At 36.8% G+C, this 18,599-nt stretch overlaps 1 protein-coding gene across 1 annotated transcript; it reads right to left on the reverse strand.

Annotated features, from left to right (window-relative positions):
- Positions 1-415: 415 nt before the first annotated feature.
- Positions 416-14,546, reverse strand: tbca (tubulin cofactor a). The gene is made up of 4 exons (XM_041970747.1): positions 14,391-14,546; positions 8,331-8,436; positions 3,393-3,479; positions 416-1,170 (listed from the first exon to the last, which is right to left on the reverse strand). Exons 1-4 carry the CDS (start codon positions 14,441-14,443, stop codon positions 1,090-1,092), a joined length of 327 nt encoding a protein of 108 aa, XP_041826681.1. The 5' UTR covers positions 14,444-14,546; the 3' UTR covers positions 416-1,089.
- Between the last annotated feature and the right edge of the window lie 4,053 nt (positions 14,547-18,599).

Genomic DNA, 18,599 nt, shown 5'->3' on the forward strand with positions numbered 1-18,599 from the left:
TAAGCCTGTAATGAGACTTTGGGGTGATCCCGATAATTATCGAAATCTGTAAAATAAGGATCAAGTCAAATGTAACCTTAATTTGTCTGGCAATTGAGTTCATTTATAAGTATGACTATTTGGGAAGGAGTCTCTCAGCCTTAATGTAAGGTGTCGTTATTTTAGGTCATTTGGATAATAGATGGAACTGCAGCAGGGACAAGAGACAGGCCTGCTTTGTCATTCATGGCCATAACCAACATTTGTCATTTGACTGACAGGGTTTCCCAAAGTGCTCTTGTCTTTATTGTATGCATCAGACACAATCTAATTCCCTGTTGTTAACAGGAATACCAGCAGGTGAATACATGGAACTATGTCCACCCTGTTAAATGGATTAACCAATCTTAAAGCAAAAGAAATCCAAAAAGAAATCTGATGAAGGAAATGTGATAACACATTCAATGTAAGTTTCTTTAATATTTTTATACCTTCATAAACTAAAAGACCGTAAACAGTTAAATCATTGCTGTAACTAAACTGTAATTTTACTTAATAACCAAAACATTGATTAATCATCAGTGAAAATAAGCATTAATTGCAGATCTATTTAGTAATTTGGGCATTTTGAAATTAAAAAAATGTTAGTCTATAAAGGCCAGAGAAGATTAGGAAAAGCAAAATTCATTAAAAAATATGAAAAGTAAAGAATTCATATTCCAAACCAATCCCAGCGCAATTCAAACCATCAAAATCTCCAAATTATTAATGCAAAAAAAAAAAAAAAAAAAAAAACCCACAAGTGACAAATGTGTGAATTTAATCTATGAAGTCCTGACTGTGTGTTAGAATGAGAAATAAAACCAAGAAAAACTCTCCACTCTTGTACTGTAATAAACTGAATGTTTTATCGTGTTCTTATGGGATTTTACACGCAGGAGAAGCGTGAACAAATGTGGTGGCACGTTAACAGTAAACAGTAGAAATAATTACATCAAGAGCAGAGACTGAATGGATTCGTTGGTTTCCACGGCTCCAAACAAGGCCTGACGAAAGGAATGGACATTTAAGCAGGTGAAGCTCACAGTGAGAACAGAAACACATCAGAAATCATCCTTCAAGCTTCACTGAGTCCAATATGTTTCTAGCCTCTTTGTACTCCTCTGATTCACCCAGATCCTCTTCTGTTTCCTGGGAAGACACAAAAACACAGGTTTGGTTTGGTTTTATTGTCATCTGCTGCACTTGACATGAAGAACTAAAACTTACTTTCTGATTGTCTATATAAAAAACATCTAAAAATAATAATTTCATTGTCATTGTAAAACTTATTGGGACCTATATTTAGCAGTGGAGGGGCTGGACTGAGGGATAACATGACTGCAAGGTGTCCACGGCCTTTAATCAAGTGTGTTGAGTTCCTGCAGTGGTCACCCTGGTGACAGTGCTGCTAATGAGCTGTGATGAGCGTGTGTATATGCGCATGCCTGTCTCAGGGTAGAAGGGAGGGAGGATGAGTTATAAGAGAGGGAACATGTCTCCAATTCCAGGTTACCTCCCTCTGCCTACCACACAGTTCTCATGTTGGCTGCTTCTCTGCATTAATTGAGCTGACCCTGAGACATACAGGCTCATGTTTGCTTCTCACCATATCAGCTTAAATCCTGAGAGGTTTTGACATGCTCTGTGACTACAGAGACAAAGTCTTGTTCATGTTCAAATGTTTAGCTCATTTAATGTATTTTATAATTTACTTTGAAGCATACTGTAACATAATCAGTATCTCTGTAACATAACTTTACAGTAAACAACCACTCCAGCATCTCTATGTGGCTGGATTGTGTTGTCTTGTTTACAGAGTGGCAATGACATTGAAAAACACTATGGGTGTGTCACCCTTATAAAATAGTTTAATATCCATGGGATAAGAAAATGATTAAGGAATGATTTATGTACAAACATGACAATCAGTCCAACACAATGCAGTCTGATAAAGTCTTTAATATTCCTTTGACACCAATATTACTTTTATAATGTAAATTATCCATAAATTTAACATTTATTAACTTTCTTAAAGTAGATATAGTTCATAAAAACTCATCTGTTGGTGAAGTACAGTTAAGTTAGTATCGTCAACTACAGTTCTCTAATGTTTGTATGATGTCACCTAATGACAGTAATGCTGACATCAGGTTTATCAAAAGATCTGCAGACCATTTTGTCCTTTGTTCTTTCCTTCTTTTGTCTATTTTTATGTGACAAGCTTGAGTGTGGACACCATTTTCAGGACTTGATCTGAGTGGAGCACTGAGCTGGTGGGCCAACTGAAAAGGTGTGCAGATTCACAGCTGTGTAGGCATTGTAATAGTACAGACCCATCTTACATTTATCTGGACGAGAATGTGCAAGTCAGAACAAGGATGCCAAAAATCATAAGGTAGTCACCAGCTGCAGTCCAACATAGTGGAGATGGAAGTCTTTCATGGGATAAGACACCCACCAGAGAGCAAATCCAACAGTCACCTTACAAGTGGGAATTGGCAGGTTTTGCATCAGCTGGAGCAACACCATGAAATAAGAATCTCACTGGAGATACGAGTCACGACTTTCAGGAACTATTTTCAGAGAGAAATTAAAGCAAATTTGCTTATATTTTTAGAACCAGGCCTTCAGCCTTAAAAGGTAGTGTATAAGAATTACTGACATGGCATAAACATGTTTTGTCTATGTGCCTTTTAAGGCGTTACTTATCCCAAAATGTGCTATAGCACTTGTCAAACAAAGCCGGTACTGCAGTTTCAAGGCTCAGAGGGTTTTTTGTCCATTCAGGGACACTATAGTAAAAGTGGTGACACAAATATGGCAGCTGCCATGTATGTGGAGCCACAGAAAGCAGATATAAATGGCTCAAACAGAATAAAAACATGGCAGTTATTTTAGTGAAGTGATTACATACCAATGGAAAAACAGTTTTTAATGCAATATGAAAATTTTCTGCCAATGACCTTTGATTTGGTTTCTTTTACAGACTTGTCATTACATTAGTTTAAGTTAGCTGTGGTAAGGTAGTGTAAGTCATGGCACCATCAAGTTACACCTGATAGCGACTACTTGTGAAGACTTTTTCCCCATTTTTTTGCATAGTTACGGCCCAAAGTAGTCTGTGCCTTACTGTTAAGAAGTCATTGACAGCAATGGATCCTGTTTACCATTCAGAACGCAACAACATTTTTTACCTATAAATACTTTGTGCTCATGAGTGATCATTGCTCTACTCTCACAAACCCCACAAAGATTTTAGCTGTTTGCATCAGCATGTGTTAGTATCACACAAAATGCTTTTGCAAAGCAATGACATTCTATAGTGTTATGTTTTGTTTTTTTTTTCCATTTTGCTACCAAGTGGTACTCACTAGTAACTGAAGCAGGTCTGCATGTGCTACGGCCAGCCGGCGGTGACAGTCTGGGATCATCATTCTGGATTCCTGCAACACCTCCATCTGAAACCCCAAATAGGCCACATTAGCACCACGGTTGCATTTATTCAGCAGAAAACCTGTACCACTACTCCCATCATCATTTTTCATTAACAGTTGATCTAAAAGAAAATAGATTTTTTTTAAAAAATTATAATAATAAAAGAAGAAAAAAAAATCAAACATTTTTCCCCAAGGTAGGAACATTAATTTAAACAGCTAGACACCAGAATATTCATCCACTGGATTTTTCTCCAGCCTTGTTCCTGGCAGTAACATGCAGGGTGTCCCACATACACTCAGCTGTGGTTAACATCTCCCCAACAAGCCGGCAGTATGAAAAATGTTATTGAGTTATCGATCGGGCTGGGAGATGGGCAGCAGGGGACCACCTCGATCTGGCTGCACACCTGGATGAATGAAGAAACCTTGAGCCGAGGGCACTGTGATCAGGCGTAAAGAAGTATTACTACGCCTGTAGTGGAGCTGTGTTACAGCCTGGGGAACTTGCACAGCCGCAGCTAATGTGGAATTCCCCCAGCTGGCGCCCTAAAGAGCAGGGAAGAGTTGGCTAACGTTGTCAGACACACTCACTCTTGACAGATGCTTCCTCATCTGTCCCTGTGTTGTGCTGGAAAGTCAAAACATGGACACAGTCACACACATGGACATCGGACTGAAAATCTGCCAGTGTGGCAGCATATAAGTGTATCAGAGTGCTTCAGTGACACAAGAGGCAACAGTGAAGCTGGTTGCCATCTAGATGTGACAAGGTGAGCTAAACAAAGCGAAGGGAGGCTGAAACAGAGGAAAGTCACAGTGCCCTCTGAGTGCAGTGGAATGATCCCATCAGCACAGGATAAAGATGACACTTACAGAGTATTGATTCCATTAAAATATAAGCCCCTAATCCATCCTGCCTCAGACCTCTCATCTTCAACCATAATCCATCTGGCCTCCCAATCCACCCATTTAACACCAACCAAGCCTGCTGCTCAGCTTGAACCACTCTAGGAATGAACAAACAAAACAAAACACATACTGAATTTTTAATTTGCTGAAGTTTTGTATCAGTGAATCACAGCGTGATGCAAACAGGTACACCCCCTTCTTTTTTCAAAAACCTCTTAGAAGTGGCAAAAAAAAAAGTACATGTGTGTAAAAACTTTACTTTGTGCATCTAGTCTACGATGTTTCTCTTGTCCATTTCTTGGAGAGTCAGAATAATTCTTGCTCTCTTTTTAGCTTTTTTTTTTTTTTTTTGTCACAGCCAAAGCTCCTGGTTGTTTCTTAGGTTTGAAAAGAACAACTAGGTACCAATTATAGTCCAACCCGACTTTCACTCCTCACTGTTCAGTAAAACAGTGATTCTGAACTTTGAGCTACGACCCCAAGATATTAGACGTTGGAATCCTGACAATAATAGTGCTAATTTTAATCCAGTAAAAGGTTTTTGTCAGCATTGACACTCCGTTAAGGAAAAGATGACTTTAAAACAAACTGTTCAAATACTAAACAATCAGTTGACAAACTGGTCTGATTTAATCAATGACCCATAATTGTATAATTTAACAAACTCTCTGTGTGGGCTCATTGTTTAACATATCTGAAGGCAACAGCAGATAAACTGCAGGCCTTTCAATGCATAACTGTATTTGTCTGCCAGTATGTGGTTATTCTTTTGCAAAAGGGCATCACAAATTACAAAGTGAAGCACTGAACCCCTTTGGCAATGACTACAATAAACACTGAAACTAACAAACCACTTTTAACAGACTTAAATTTTGGGTGCTCAATCATTGTTAGAAAAGATGAGTGTGTGTGTACTGAAACCTGATGAAGATCTCCTGAGATTCACAAATGCAAAATTTCAGGTAATGCTAATGCAGAGAAATTAAATTGGAAACTTATTTTCCTAACTTTTCTGTTCATGATTTTAGAAAGTCAGCTCCAGGACCACTGTGCTGTCACACTTTTGAGTCTGTCAACGCTGCTTTTGCATTTCTGTTCAGGGCTCATTTTTTACTGACATTAGGGAATTTTATTCCATAGGAGGAATTGACAAATCCTGAAAGCTAAACTTACTCGACTTGCACAATTAAGTATAAAAATATGTAAAATCAAACACACACTGATTGTAGGAAACAAAACAGGTTTTTAATGTGCATAGTTTAACATGAATATTTTGTTTCTTACTCTTTGGACACACTAAACTCTTCAAATGCTTGCATACATATGTTCGTTTTTCATGGCAGTAGCTGGGATTACAGCAGCTTCGGTCGCTTTACAATAATGCATAGTTTGAATGCTCAACACACATAAGCCCATGTTTTGCTAGATTCCATGTCAACGTCTAGTCTGGTGTGGTCACATGCTGACACAGCTTTTACATGTAGGGTGGGCAATATGTCGAATATAATCGATGTATGCCGACAAATTCTATGTGTAATGTTTAAAATGTCTATATCGTGAACATTGAGTACAAATTGTCATGTTAGTGTTTTTCAGCCGTCTACATGTGACTTTCGTTCACTCACAGCAAAAGGACAGCACAGTCCAAAAAACTCTCCTGCATGTTATTTGTCGTTTCAGTAGAGACAGGAAAGAAGCATAGGGCGGCAGTTTTCCCTTAGTCTCACTTAATAAATTAATTTGATTGTAATTTCATACGTTTATAAGGACGAACACAGTATTCACTTGGCCCAAACATTATTACATTTGTTGTTGTAAACTAATAGGCCACCAATTTACTCCACTAATACATCCATAAAGTCACACAAATTCATTTAATGAGTGCCGAGAAATAAATTAGACTAAAATCTTTGTCCGGGAGACACTTTGCCAAATCAGACTTCTCCACCTTTCAAAAGATTCTCCAATATTGATCCTCGTTTTATCCCGTTTTTGGTCGTTTGTCTTTTTAGCAGGATGCAGAGGCATTTTTACGTTTTTCTGAAACTATTTCTGGTCCGCTTCTTTTACTACCATACTACTACTACTGCCCTTTTGCCGACATAAAATACCAAACGGTCTTGTTGTTGTTAGGCAACCGTGGAGAGTCACATATGATTGGTTAAGGAACCAGGAAGTTGGAAAGAGCAACACAGTGCACCCAAGTTACTCCGGCACGGAACTCTTAATTTGAAGGAGAAAAACTTGACAAAGACATTGTTGATGTAGGAGACAGATTGTTTATAGGGAAGCTTCCTTTTATCCCTTGCAGCAAATGAGAACATTTTAAATTATTTTTTGGGAAAAAATCCTAATTATTCAGCCTTTAAGTACATCAGAGCAGGAAAACTTCTCCGGCTCCTTGCAGAAGAGCGAGTATTTCCACCACGGAAGTGTTTAAAAATGCTGATATATTTGTCTGTTGTTCATGTGGTTCACACAAAACCAGCTCTGTCCACTGGCAGGTGGGTGGGTGTGCGTCTGCCATGGCTCGTAGAGACATGATGTGACTTAATGACATGTCATCATGTAAATATGATAAACAGTTTTCATAATAAAAGGACAGAATATAAACCTGTTCCTGAGGAAAGGGGATCTTAAACTACTTCTGTTGTGATCAGGGAAAAAATACCAAATAATAATAATTAAATATGAAATCCTTTAATACAAAACAATCTAAAATGACAATTGAGTAATAATAGAAAACTTAGAGCTTCTATGGGGGGGAGCCATCTGGGGGTCAGGACAGTAAAGCACACATGCACAGACACATGCACACACAGGTGAGCACACTTTAAGCAGCAGACAGATAACATGTTACCGTTGCTGTAGTACTTCCTGAGTCACATTACAGCTTAAAATGAATCAATTTTTTATTGTAGGTTTAATTAAGGACAACACGTTATCTGACATCTGAACTTTAAGAAACTTTAGATCAACTCTACTCAGTAAAAACCGTCTTTATTCAATTCATCAGGACATTAATGGAAGTGGACTGTTTTCTGTCCAGTATTTTTGTGACATTTCAGTCATTTATTCATTGTGTAATTATTATTATTGTCCATGATTAGGTTTAAAAATGTGACTTCACAGCTGAGGGTTCAGGCCTAGTTTTTTATTGATCACCCCTTGTGGATTTACCATATAATTTCAGAATAAACACTACATTTTGGAGCTGGACTGTAAACCTCCTGCAGGGCTCCAGACTGCGACCAAATGGTCGCATTTTGCTACTAAAATGTGAGACAGTGCGAGTGAATTTTTCATCTACTCGCGCAATGGCAATTTTTTTTAATGTTATGTCAACTGCTGCACAAAAAAAATTGTAAACATTGTAATTTCTGAATTTATTGTTCAAGTTTTTATCACTAATACAGTGAAAATGAGAGGAAATGTGAATATTTGCTTTGCAAGACGATTTCAATGTGCGGCCCTAAATTTTCTGCTTGCGCTCCTAAAAATTTAAGTTGGGGGCCACTGTGCTCCTCGTAAAAAACATTAGTCTGTAGCCCTGTCCTGGATGGGATATAAATCCCTGGAAAATTTCTGTAGATCACCTAAAGTGTAAGCTGTAGATCAAAATTTACCCTACAGTCATACACTACTGTTCCTAAGAAATTATTGACAATATAAGCCATAGCTACAATACCAGCATGTTTCAGTGATGATCAAACTTACATAAATAACATGCTATAAATATACCTGTACTGAGCAAATTAAATTAAAAAGCTGACTTTAGATTCTCCTTTAAAAGCCAAATACTTCATTATTACTGAACTTATTACATAAATGGGGGCTGCTCAAATGGACAAAGTACAATTCATTACCCAGCTATGAGGGCGCCAAGCACTTTACTGACTGAGATCAACTGATGGATAATGCAAGTTTATACAGCATCAAAAAACAAAAGTAAGACCTGAATACCTGTTTCTTAATGACATAATCATCTCCTCCCTCTGCTTTCAGACGCTCAACCTTCTCCTCTTGCTGCTTTGCTTCAGTTATGTATGCAACCTTCTCTTTGGCCAGCCTGAAGAGAAAGAGACGAAGACATGGTTAAGAGCAGTGATAAACTATTGTTCATTCAAACATAAAACATAATGAACAGCCTCCCAGAGAGATAATATAGACTAAGCCATCAACGGCAAGCTGTGATGGTCACTTTTTTCCCCCTAACCAACTGGGCCATCAATCCTCATTCTCTTGCTGACTCCACAGACTGAGAGGACACAGTGAGATCATCGCACACAGGATAACAAGATGCACACCTCAACAACAACCACCAAACAGATCATCCCGCCCGGCTGCTGTGAAGTAAAGATCAACCTCAAATTATGCTCTAAAATTATGCTTATATAAGGATATAAAATAAGCAGGATATATTTGCATTCATTGCTGGAACAAACGTTCACTTTTTAGTAAAACTAAAAACTGTTGCTTCACTGTGAATTAAATTAAAACTTCGATTTGGACCACATGGAAGGAGAAGAAACAGTCTGTTTAAATAACTTATTTTTTTACAAAAATCTTAGGAAAAAGTTGGTAATTTACAAATCCAACTGTTGTGGAGTGATAGGATCACTTGAAGCCATTTTTCTGTCTGTTAAATCTCATTGACTCTCCTTTAGCTCAGTTTTTGGACTCTCACATGTTACACTAGCTACTAAAGGATCCATAACTTTAACCATTTTCACACATCCACTGGAGTTCAGAAATGGTTTATAGATGCTCCAGGGCAGTGGTATGTGTGAACACAAATGTCCAGATCTTTTGGTCCAGACTTGTGGACATTTTCCACCAAGTCCCCAGGTAAACTCTCTGGACCATCGCTGGACAAAACAACATGTGAATATAGTGAATATGCAGGGGCCTTTCCTGCCTGTGTACAAGTGAGCATGAGTCCTTCATTCTCCTTTCAGCTGACCTGTATGCTGCTTTCTACTCATTTCACACTACTGAAGACGCTAATAAATACATGCTGAGCTGATGTTAACATAGCAACTGCTGTCCTTGACACTTAAATTTCTGCATCACATCCTGTTTCCTGCACAGTAACCAAAAACAAATAACTTTACAATGAGCTGAAAATCACTATAAAGCTGAGGAAGGTTAAAGATCCAGATGAAAACTGTACAAGGACTCAAGATTGGAGACAAAGAAATGTAGCTGGTTTCAAGTTGTAATATATAATTATTACCAGCAGTAATGGCATTTTACACCCCTGTACTGACACAGAAGTGTGTTGGGGCCAAAACAAATAAGGTAATTGTTACGGTACATGTTTAAAATGAAGTTTTACACATTGACCTGTAAATTAAGTGGCATTAAAGTATCCTCTAAAAGAAAATTAGCATTCTCTAGGACTTATTTTTTCTTTTTGAAACACTAAGCATTAACCAAGCTGGAGGTGCTGTCAAGCATCTACTTGAATCAACTTTTTTTTATTTCATAGAGATATTGCTTAGGCTATTAATCATGTTTATTAATGCTATGCTAGTTTGATTAACATCAGTAAATTTGAGCTCTGTGTATTCAGAATACAAGATGTAATTCTATAGTCAATAAAAAAAAACATATTGCTTTTTTATAAAATATTCACAGGTTATCTGGTATAGGTGAAGTCAAAAATTTATTTTATAATTCTGGTTAAGTCACAGCAAAATCATCAACTCCAACAGCTCCTCACCAAGGGAACTGAAACTTAAAAGGAAGATTTCATCTGTCAAAGTATTAAACATGGAAGTGAGGCCGCTCTGGCAATTATTTCTGTTTGAGAAAAAAAAATCAAAATCCCACACTGACATGATTTGCATGTGTAGTTAAAAACAGAAAACCAAACCACAAACTTTAAAAGATTTAGAGAGGGGATCAGAATCACATTTCCTAGGACCAAGTAATCAGTTGGCTTGTCTCCAGTTTAATATATCGTACTAAATGAAAGTCATGGAATAAGTTACTACAAGTACAGCTACTTTAAACATAGATTTTTCCTTAAGCACTCCTAATGCAAACTGATTTTGTTTCAGTTATAGTTTTCACACAGCTTAAAATGAATTCTGGAAAAAAAGTCAAAAGCAGCATCACACATCCAACCTGAACTTGAACTGTGACTCCATGACAGTTTCTACTTTTACAACATTAACAATGACCATGTAGCCAGCCTCACAGAAACCCTTTTGCTGTCTATAACTGTTTTATGCCTTCCAGCTCCCACCTTATCAACATGTTTATCAGGCTCCTTTATCCACCTTTAATGCCTACCACACACACACACACACACTACTAGTCCTTTTTAGAGATTAATTGATCATCAATTCAGTCCCTAATTTGGACCAAGTCAGGTGGTAAATGGGCCTCTTTTCATTGATTGCTAGTGAAAATGGGCTTGAGTGCATTGATAAATTTTGATTATTTATCAATTACGGGCCAAATGGAACTAAATCTATTAAACAGATTCAGACCCTGATTGGCATAATGGAGTTTGAATATATCGCTATTGATAATGATTTCCAACTAATTGTCTTTTTCCGGCTGTGGCCGCTTGTTAAAATGACAACACAAATTTCATTTTTCATAAAATCAGCTGTGTGTTGTAAGTGAGTAATCCTTCATTAGTCAGTCACATTACTGGAGACCCTTCCCTCCGTGTTGCACCGCTCCTTGCCTAGCCAAGGAAGCCAACAGTGCTCTGTCATATTTTACATCAATTACCACCCATTGTAATACAGTTCCATCAAGAAGCTTTTAAACAGGCAACATATGCAATAGCAGCTCCTGTCTTCCACTCTCATACTTGATGCAGAATGAGTGATGTCGCCTGTTTAGGGTCAAAAAAAAGGTGGCTCAGATGGGAGAAAAGATGGAGGAAGGGCGCTTGGAATAATTTGAATAAAACTGAAGGACAGTCTAATAACAAAATGTCCATTCCTCCCCTTCCAGTGCTGATGTTAATTTCTTATTTCTCAGACTTGGAGCGCAGTGTGAATGAGGGGTGGGGTCGTGGCTGGTTTTAAATAGACCTGCCACCTCAGGCTTAATGGAAAAGGCAGCTCTCTGGAAAATAGAAAAAAAAGGGAATTAGAACCAGCCGACACACACATTCACCCGCCTTCGCTAGGCACTGTATTTTTGAGCCACGATGTAGTCTGTGCTGGGACCGGAATGACAAAGGCAAATTACTGTTGTCATTTTATTAAGGGCATCCGCCTCGCTAGGACAGAAAGCACTGACTGGAATGTGCAAAAGCCACTGGAAATAGGCCTGGCTAAAAGACCAGGCAGATTTCCTCTAAACTCGAATATGAACGGGTGGAGGAAGTGAGGAAGGCAAAAAAAGAGAGAAAAAGGCGATAGATGCAGGAGTAGGAACCTAAATGGGAGGGGTGCGAGATTATGAAGAGACAGAGAGCCATGACACACTGTGTGTTTAAACCCAACCACTTGATTAAAGGTTCATGTCAAGGTTGTACTTTTGGTCTACAGGAGGGCAAGATGTAATATCTCCTGTCTTACTTTCAAAGAGTTTACCCAACCTCAAAAATCTCAGGACAGAAAGAAGGGACAGTATTACTACTGTGTGACAGCACAGTTTTTCCTCCACTCTACGGGAAATCCTGCCTCCATACTAAGGGAGCCTGTTAGTAATCTGACCCTCATCAAAATCGAATCAATAGCACATTACACAAACGCCATCAACATAAAGCAAATGAAAGCTCTGCCAACAACGTGAAGCCATCAAACATACTTCTAGACTGAGCCCATTATCTCAATGCTCCTCATGATGTCTACAATACGTTTCATTCCACCGTGGTACATGTGGTCATTATACAAATTTAGAGCTAAGAGCAGACTGGACACCAAGTATACTTTAAGGTGGTTTACACAGCATGATCAGTTTGCAGGTGGTACATAAAAAAAATCAATTTTCTGTACAATATTAGCTCATAGATAAAAGAAGTGATAGATAAGTTATGATAAATGATAATGTGCAAATGTAGCTATTTTATTATTGTGTTTTTAGTTTGTACTGCAGGAGAATTTTCCATAGTTTATTACTATGTTAGTACGCTTTTTACATTGGACCAAATTAGTCTTATCTGTGCAATATTTTCTAAATCCCTGGAATCTGGGATGTCTCGTTACATTTTATATTCTGTTATCTTATAAAATAGGCTGCTGCATACAATATTTTATTATTGTAATTTTTTCTACTGTAAATTCCTATTGTAGCATTTTGTTGTTGTATTTCTATCTACTGTTATTTTTATATTCTACTCTAATTGTATACTATTTGCTGCTATAATAGCTGAATTTCTCTGTCTATGGGATGAATAAAGTATAATCTTATCTTGTTTGCAAAAACACAAAAACCATTTTTAGCTCTAGAAATTTATGAAAATCATGAAAACACAATGGTAAGATTTACCACAGCAGTGTTGTTACTTGCCTGCAAGAGTTTTAGCTGGCATAGCTAATAAACTAGATGTTCAAAGTTCACTTTAGTGTTGCTAACATTTCTTTTTGTTACCAAGAAAATCCTTCCAATCAAATTTTCTCTAGTGATCATGAGATTGGCCAGAAAAACCAATTTATCATTTTGCCAACAAACGTAGCTAAGAGTGTTTTCAGTTTCCATTCCAGAGAGAGTTTTTCATGCCTGTCTACATCTAAGATGGAATAATTTTGATGAAATAGCTAAAACGCCAAGTACAATGAGAAATGCAGCATGGCGTTGTAGCAGCAAAGTGCTTCTGTAGAAAGAGTGAATAAAAGAGATGACGCAGATTATATTAAACATTAACTTGCTTTTACTGAAAAGTCTACGCTTGCTTCATTTTTACTGTAAAAGCCTAGAGAATTAGCTATTGCTTTTATTGAAAGTAGTTTCTCTGAGCCAGATGGCCAGCTTCTTGTGCAACTTAGTTCAGTCTATCTAAAACATAGATCAAATGTGGTTTTACACTAAGTGGTGCCACTCAATTCTCACATTACAGCACCACTGACATTTCATTATCAATAATGTCAGTGAGCCATCACTGGTTATAACTACTTTTTAAATTTTATTTATTGCAAACAATTCTAATTATCTTGTTGTTTTCCATATTGTACAACAGCATGAAAACATACACAACTTGTTGTTTCTTTGTGTGCCTTTAAAACTCATAATCACCCCTGTCTTCAGTTTAATTTTATAAATTCTTCTAAATCCAATGCAAGCCTTCATTAAAGTAATTATTTCTTGAGAATTAGCATTTATCAAAGAACAGTCTAATGTAGAAATGAGTACAGGGCATTAACCTTAACATTAAAAATATTCTTTTTTTCCTTCATGTCTTAATGTACAAAGGAAAAGTGTTTCCGTGAACAGCAGCTTGTAAACACTAACTAAAGACAGACTATGGTTTTATAACACGTTTTACACTAAGTAACAGTGACCTGCATCACTAGTTCATTGTAAGAGAATGCTACATGAAAAACAGCCATGTTAATCAATATTTGCCAAGATTTGACTCAGTAAAGAAGTCTGACTCTACTTTTATTTTAAAAAATAAATATAAGACGCTTATTTACTTAGTTTTGAATCACCATCTCCGTTAGACTTGATGTAAAATGCAGTCAACTTTTATCTTAGTATTACTTTAGCTAGCTAGCTAACCATTAGCCTCGGTCATTCAAACACTGGTTGAAAGTGCACCACCATTCTAACCCAAATTCTGTACGTTTAGCGTAGTAAACACACTACCAATCAATGCTAACAATGATACATGTTTGCTAAGAGAACCACTGAGTTTAGGCTATGCTCCAACACCGGTCTATAACATATTACGTATGGGAGAAACATTCTTCCGCTTACAGATTAGCTTTTGTCAAAGCGACGTGCATGGTCAGGTAAGCTAGTTAGCTTATTAGCATCCGTCTAACGTTTGCTGCTATAAGTAGCGTGTAAAAGCTAACTTGACAACCTTTAAATGAAGCGAATCCTTACCTTCTAACAATGCCCGTTTTAATCTTGATTTGTCGTATTCTTGGATCAGCCATGGCCGTGTATGTTGTGTATTATTCAGTTGCAAGGTCTCTAGCTAACGGTGTATGGCGTGCCAGTGGAAATCAGTGATGACAAGCTGCTCCCAGAAAAATCGATCTTTGGAGTAGATCATTATTGAATTTTCGGGTCTGAGTGGCAAGCTCAGTGGTGAGTATATGGAGCTGGACTGATCCTTGTTTTGTTTTGTTTTTTAAATCACATTTGTCTTTGAATTTGGTATTTTTTTAAGTGCAATCATTTTATGATCCTAATAAAAATAAATGAATGAATAATAATTCATTGATATACTGGATTATTATGACGCACCATTAGTACTTACCAGCAATTTGATACTCTTTCCATATCTCAAAACTCATTGCATTTCATTCTTTGCACTTGACTTCTAGTCTCACACATTTATGATTTTCAAAAGTTAATGATTGAAGATGATTTGGATGAGGTAAAAATTAGTAAAAGTATTTATTGTCAGCAAAGTGTACATAAAGGTATCAAGATGAGTTCATAACAAACCAAAATGAATTCTTTCAGTTCTCTGTTTCCATGTTACTCAGCTTGATCATTATAATTGATGCTTTAAATCCAAACAGCATTTAAATATTTTTAACTGTGTTGGTTTTACCCATTAAATGTGGTTTTATTTACTATGTAATAACTGATTATAACTAGTTTACAAACACACACACACACACACACACACACACACACAAATACTATATATTGAGTAGGCTATTGGTCCTCTATGTCCACTGACATTACCAATTTGAAAGATTTTATGCTGTTGAGTTCTCTCCAAATGGTTTTAACATGGTGTCTTATTGCAGCGAATTGAGTTTTGTTTCTGAGCTGCAGACAAACTAAAAGTAGAGCAGGCGGAGGTTTATTGGGTTAGATTTACTATTTTTTATTTACATTGTAAAATATCTAAATGTTGTGTAGATTCATTTATTCATTCAAGTGCCTCATCGTTCTATCTTTTGGCCTTTCAAATTCAGTTTAAACAAGAATTAAACTCTGTATACAGAAATATTTGACACTGCATGTAGGCTATGGTTTACAAGTCTCAAAAGCCCATTTCTTTATTTACACAGTATATCACTTAAGCCAAACAATTGACATGCCTCATAAAGCTATGTTACAAAGACAGCACATTCAATATCATTTGAATCTTTCTGCATCTGATATTGATTTTTGTGATCACTGAGAAAAAATAAATTTCATAGTATTTTACTAGGTAGATTGTGTCAAAATATATATTATTACAATCCAGACCTTTGCTTACAGATAATATTGAAAGTGTATAACAGTTCTTAACATCAACAGCATCACCACAACTTTTCCAAAACAGCACAACACTGAATACATACAAAGTGTTTAAAACTTAACTTAAATGTCACAATTGCTCATCACATTTGGCTATCATATAAAACTAATGGACACTACAGATGTCACATCAGTTGCAAACAAGTTTAAATACATTTTTTATTATTTATTCTTGCAACAAAAACTTCACATCATCTTTTTATGTCAAAATGAATGATATCTTAACTTGTTGCTGTCACAATGGTGGAAAGAAGTTAAAGTTTTGGGAACATTAGTGGTGGAATAAAATGGGCAGATTTAGATTAAAAAAGGAAAGTAAAATAACAACTCATGCCAAAAGAAATCACATTATAACTACTCGAATTGTTGATTTTCATTAGATTTGACTAGATTTTAGATTTGACTAATTAAGCTTTGCAAGCCACACTCTGCTCTTGTCATATGAGGACATAAGTCAATGCATGGTAAGATTAAGTTCGAATAGAGTAGTTTTGTAAAGTAGGTAGCTTCTCAAAACTTTTTCTACAACTGGGCATCACATCATTTTAGGAAAACCAATATGAAGATATCTGTGAGAAAATGGCAGAAAGATTGTATAGTTTCAGTTTAGGGTTTATTGTTGCTACTTGGCTACTGCAAATATAAGTTGCGAATATTGTGAAGGTACGTGACCAGCTTTATCTCAGTTTATTTATTTATTTATTTATTTATTTATTCATGCTAAGATAACTATGGGATGTGACATAAATACCTTTAGATTTTGATTTAATGGAAAAGTGCAAAAGTGTATCCACACTGTATGCATATATCAATTCAATTAATCTTTAGTTCCAATTTAAAACAAAACCATCTCATGGCACTTTAATGCTTTAAAGTGCCTTGAATTAAATAATCAGTTCAACACAATTCGTTGCGATCATATGATCGCAACGAATTGTGTTGAATTGATTATGAAATTGATTCTGTCTCTCTCTCTCTCTCTCTCTCTCTCTCTCTCTCTCTCTCTATATATATATATATATATATATATATATATATATATATATATATACATACATATATATATAATTATAACTGCTTTTCATTTATATTAACATTTATATGAACATAAAAGACTGGAAGCCAGCTAATAATCTCTGCAACTGCAACGATCTAATGAGTTTTGTATGTATTTGTGTCATTATCTAGAGATATTATTCAAAGCAAAGGCAAACGGCAAAGCTGTTGCGCTCCTATGAGCACATGAATAAAGAAATGGAGGTTTATGAGCCCCAGGCCCGCGTGCACAGCAGAGAAATCCTATAGTCTATCGGGCAGAGCTGGCGGTGATTGCATCTGAGTGGTAGGAAAACCCCGGGCTCTTTCCCTGCAACTTCATGGCCGTTGATTATTGGTATTTTCCGAGTTTTCCAAACTAATAAGTGGCACTATCAAGCATTTGGAAGCGCCGTGAGACTACAGACGGGCTGCTAGACTTAATTGATATTGAGCGAAGCGCTGGTAGGCGCGGACGGGGCCGCTGCTGGGTAATTTGCAGTTTAATCAGCGTTTGTAATGAGAGCCGCTGATTAGTGCAGGGTGGAAATAAAAGAGAGTTACAAGGAACGTCTGTCAGAGTCCAGTGATAATTCACGACTAATTGTAATGATTAGAGCAAACTGGATAACTTTGGACTTTTCTAATGCCTTGTATTGCCTCTGAGCGCGCTATATGTTGTATGTTTGTAAGCTATACTATTCTAAATTAATTCGTGTTGGCAGTTTTTCCTTCATCAGAAATTGCTTGTGTACGCGCGCTTGACAGTGCGTGTGTGAGAGCACAGAGTTGAATCGAAGAGATTTGATTATCAAACAAAACAGGCCATTTATAACTGAGGCTGAGGTGTGTGGGGGTGTTGGACATAGACACACACACACACAAACACACATCTTGGATGGAGTCAGCAGCAGCGAGGGCGAGATGTATTCCTCGAGACGTGCATCGGCCACTGCTAGAATAGCAAATGTGAAATTAGTGAGAAATGTGTGCATGAACGCTGTCGGTCAATTAGCGAGAAGCGAGAGGAAGAGGAGGAGGAGGCAGGAGGCGAGAAAATCAGCTGGTGCCCGCATAGTGCAGATCTGCCTGGAGAGAGCATCCACGCACACACACACAACACCCCCCTTCTGTGTTTTTTCCCTCTCGCTTTATGTGATTCCATCTGAATTATCATGAAGTTGGAGAAATAACATATGTAACTGATGACGGACAAACAGAAGTGTTTTGCATCTGCTGTTTATCCCAAACCCTCATTATTAAGTATCAGTTCACTTAAATTATAAAAACATATTTTCCATAAATGGTGTAAGTTTCATTTGCCCAGTTTTTAAGACAGTTGCGCTCACTTTTGCTTCAGCCTCAGTGGAGATCCCTACAACCAGAACTGCTCAACATTTCTAACAAACGTTCCCACAGCTTTTAGGCCAACATTTTCATTTGATAATACAGAATATCAGAGACACTCAAATAATCTTTCTCATATGTTTTTATATCATTGGTGCAGATTAATGCAATAATGCAGCATCTTAAAAATTGAAGTTAAGTATTATATATCCTACTGCATCATATTTCATAAGATAAATGCAATTTATGCCTGGAAATATCAAGACAGTGACACAGTTTTTGTTGTTTTAGCTCTTTACAAAAGCACATTAAAACACAGACTCTATGCTTTAATTTGAAGTTTTAAGTTGTTGTAGAAGAAGCCCATATTCGTTGTGTAACCATAACTTGAAAATGTTTTGGTTAAAATCTGAATAAGAATTGTATCAGTGTCAAAAGTTTGGACAT

The sequence above is a fragment of the Melanotaenia boesemani genome, chromosome 19, assembly GCF_017639745.1.
Source record: "Melanotaenia boesemani isolate fMelBoe1 chromosome 19, fMelBoe1.pri, whole genome shotgun sequence".
Lineage (NCBI taxonomy): Eukaryota > Metazoa > Chordata > Actinopteri > Atheriniformes > Melanotaeniidae > Melanotaenia > Melanotaenia boesemani.

Excerpts from the sequence above, each read along its gene's own strand:
- tbca (XM_041970747.1), bottom strand. The coding sequence starts at position 14,443 with ATGGCTGATCCAAGAATACGACAAATCAAGATTAAAACGGGCATTGTT. Across the intron at positions 3,480-8,330 it reads ATTATGTCATTAAGAAACAG|ATGGAGGTGTTGCAGGAATC; the intron begins GTATTCAGGTCT and ends TTGGGGTTTCAG. Across the intron at positions 1,171-3,392 it reads CAGACCTGCTTCAGTTACTA|GAAACAGAAGAGGATCTGGG; the intron begins GTGAGTACCACT and ends GTGTCTTCCCAG.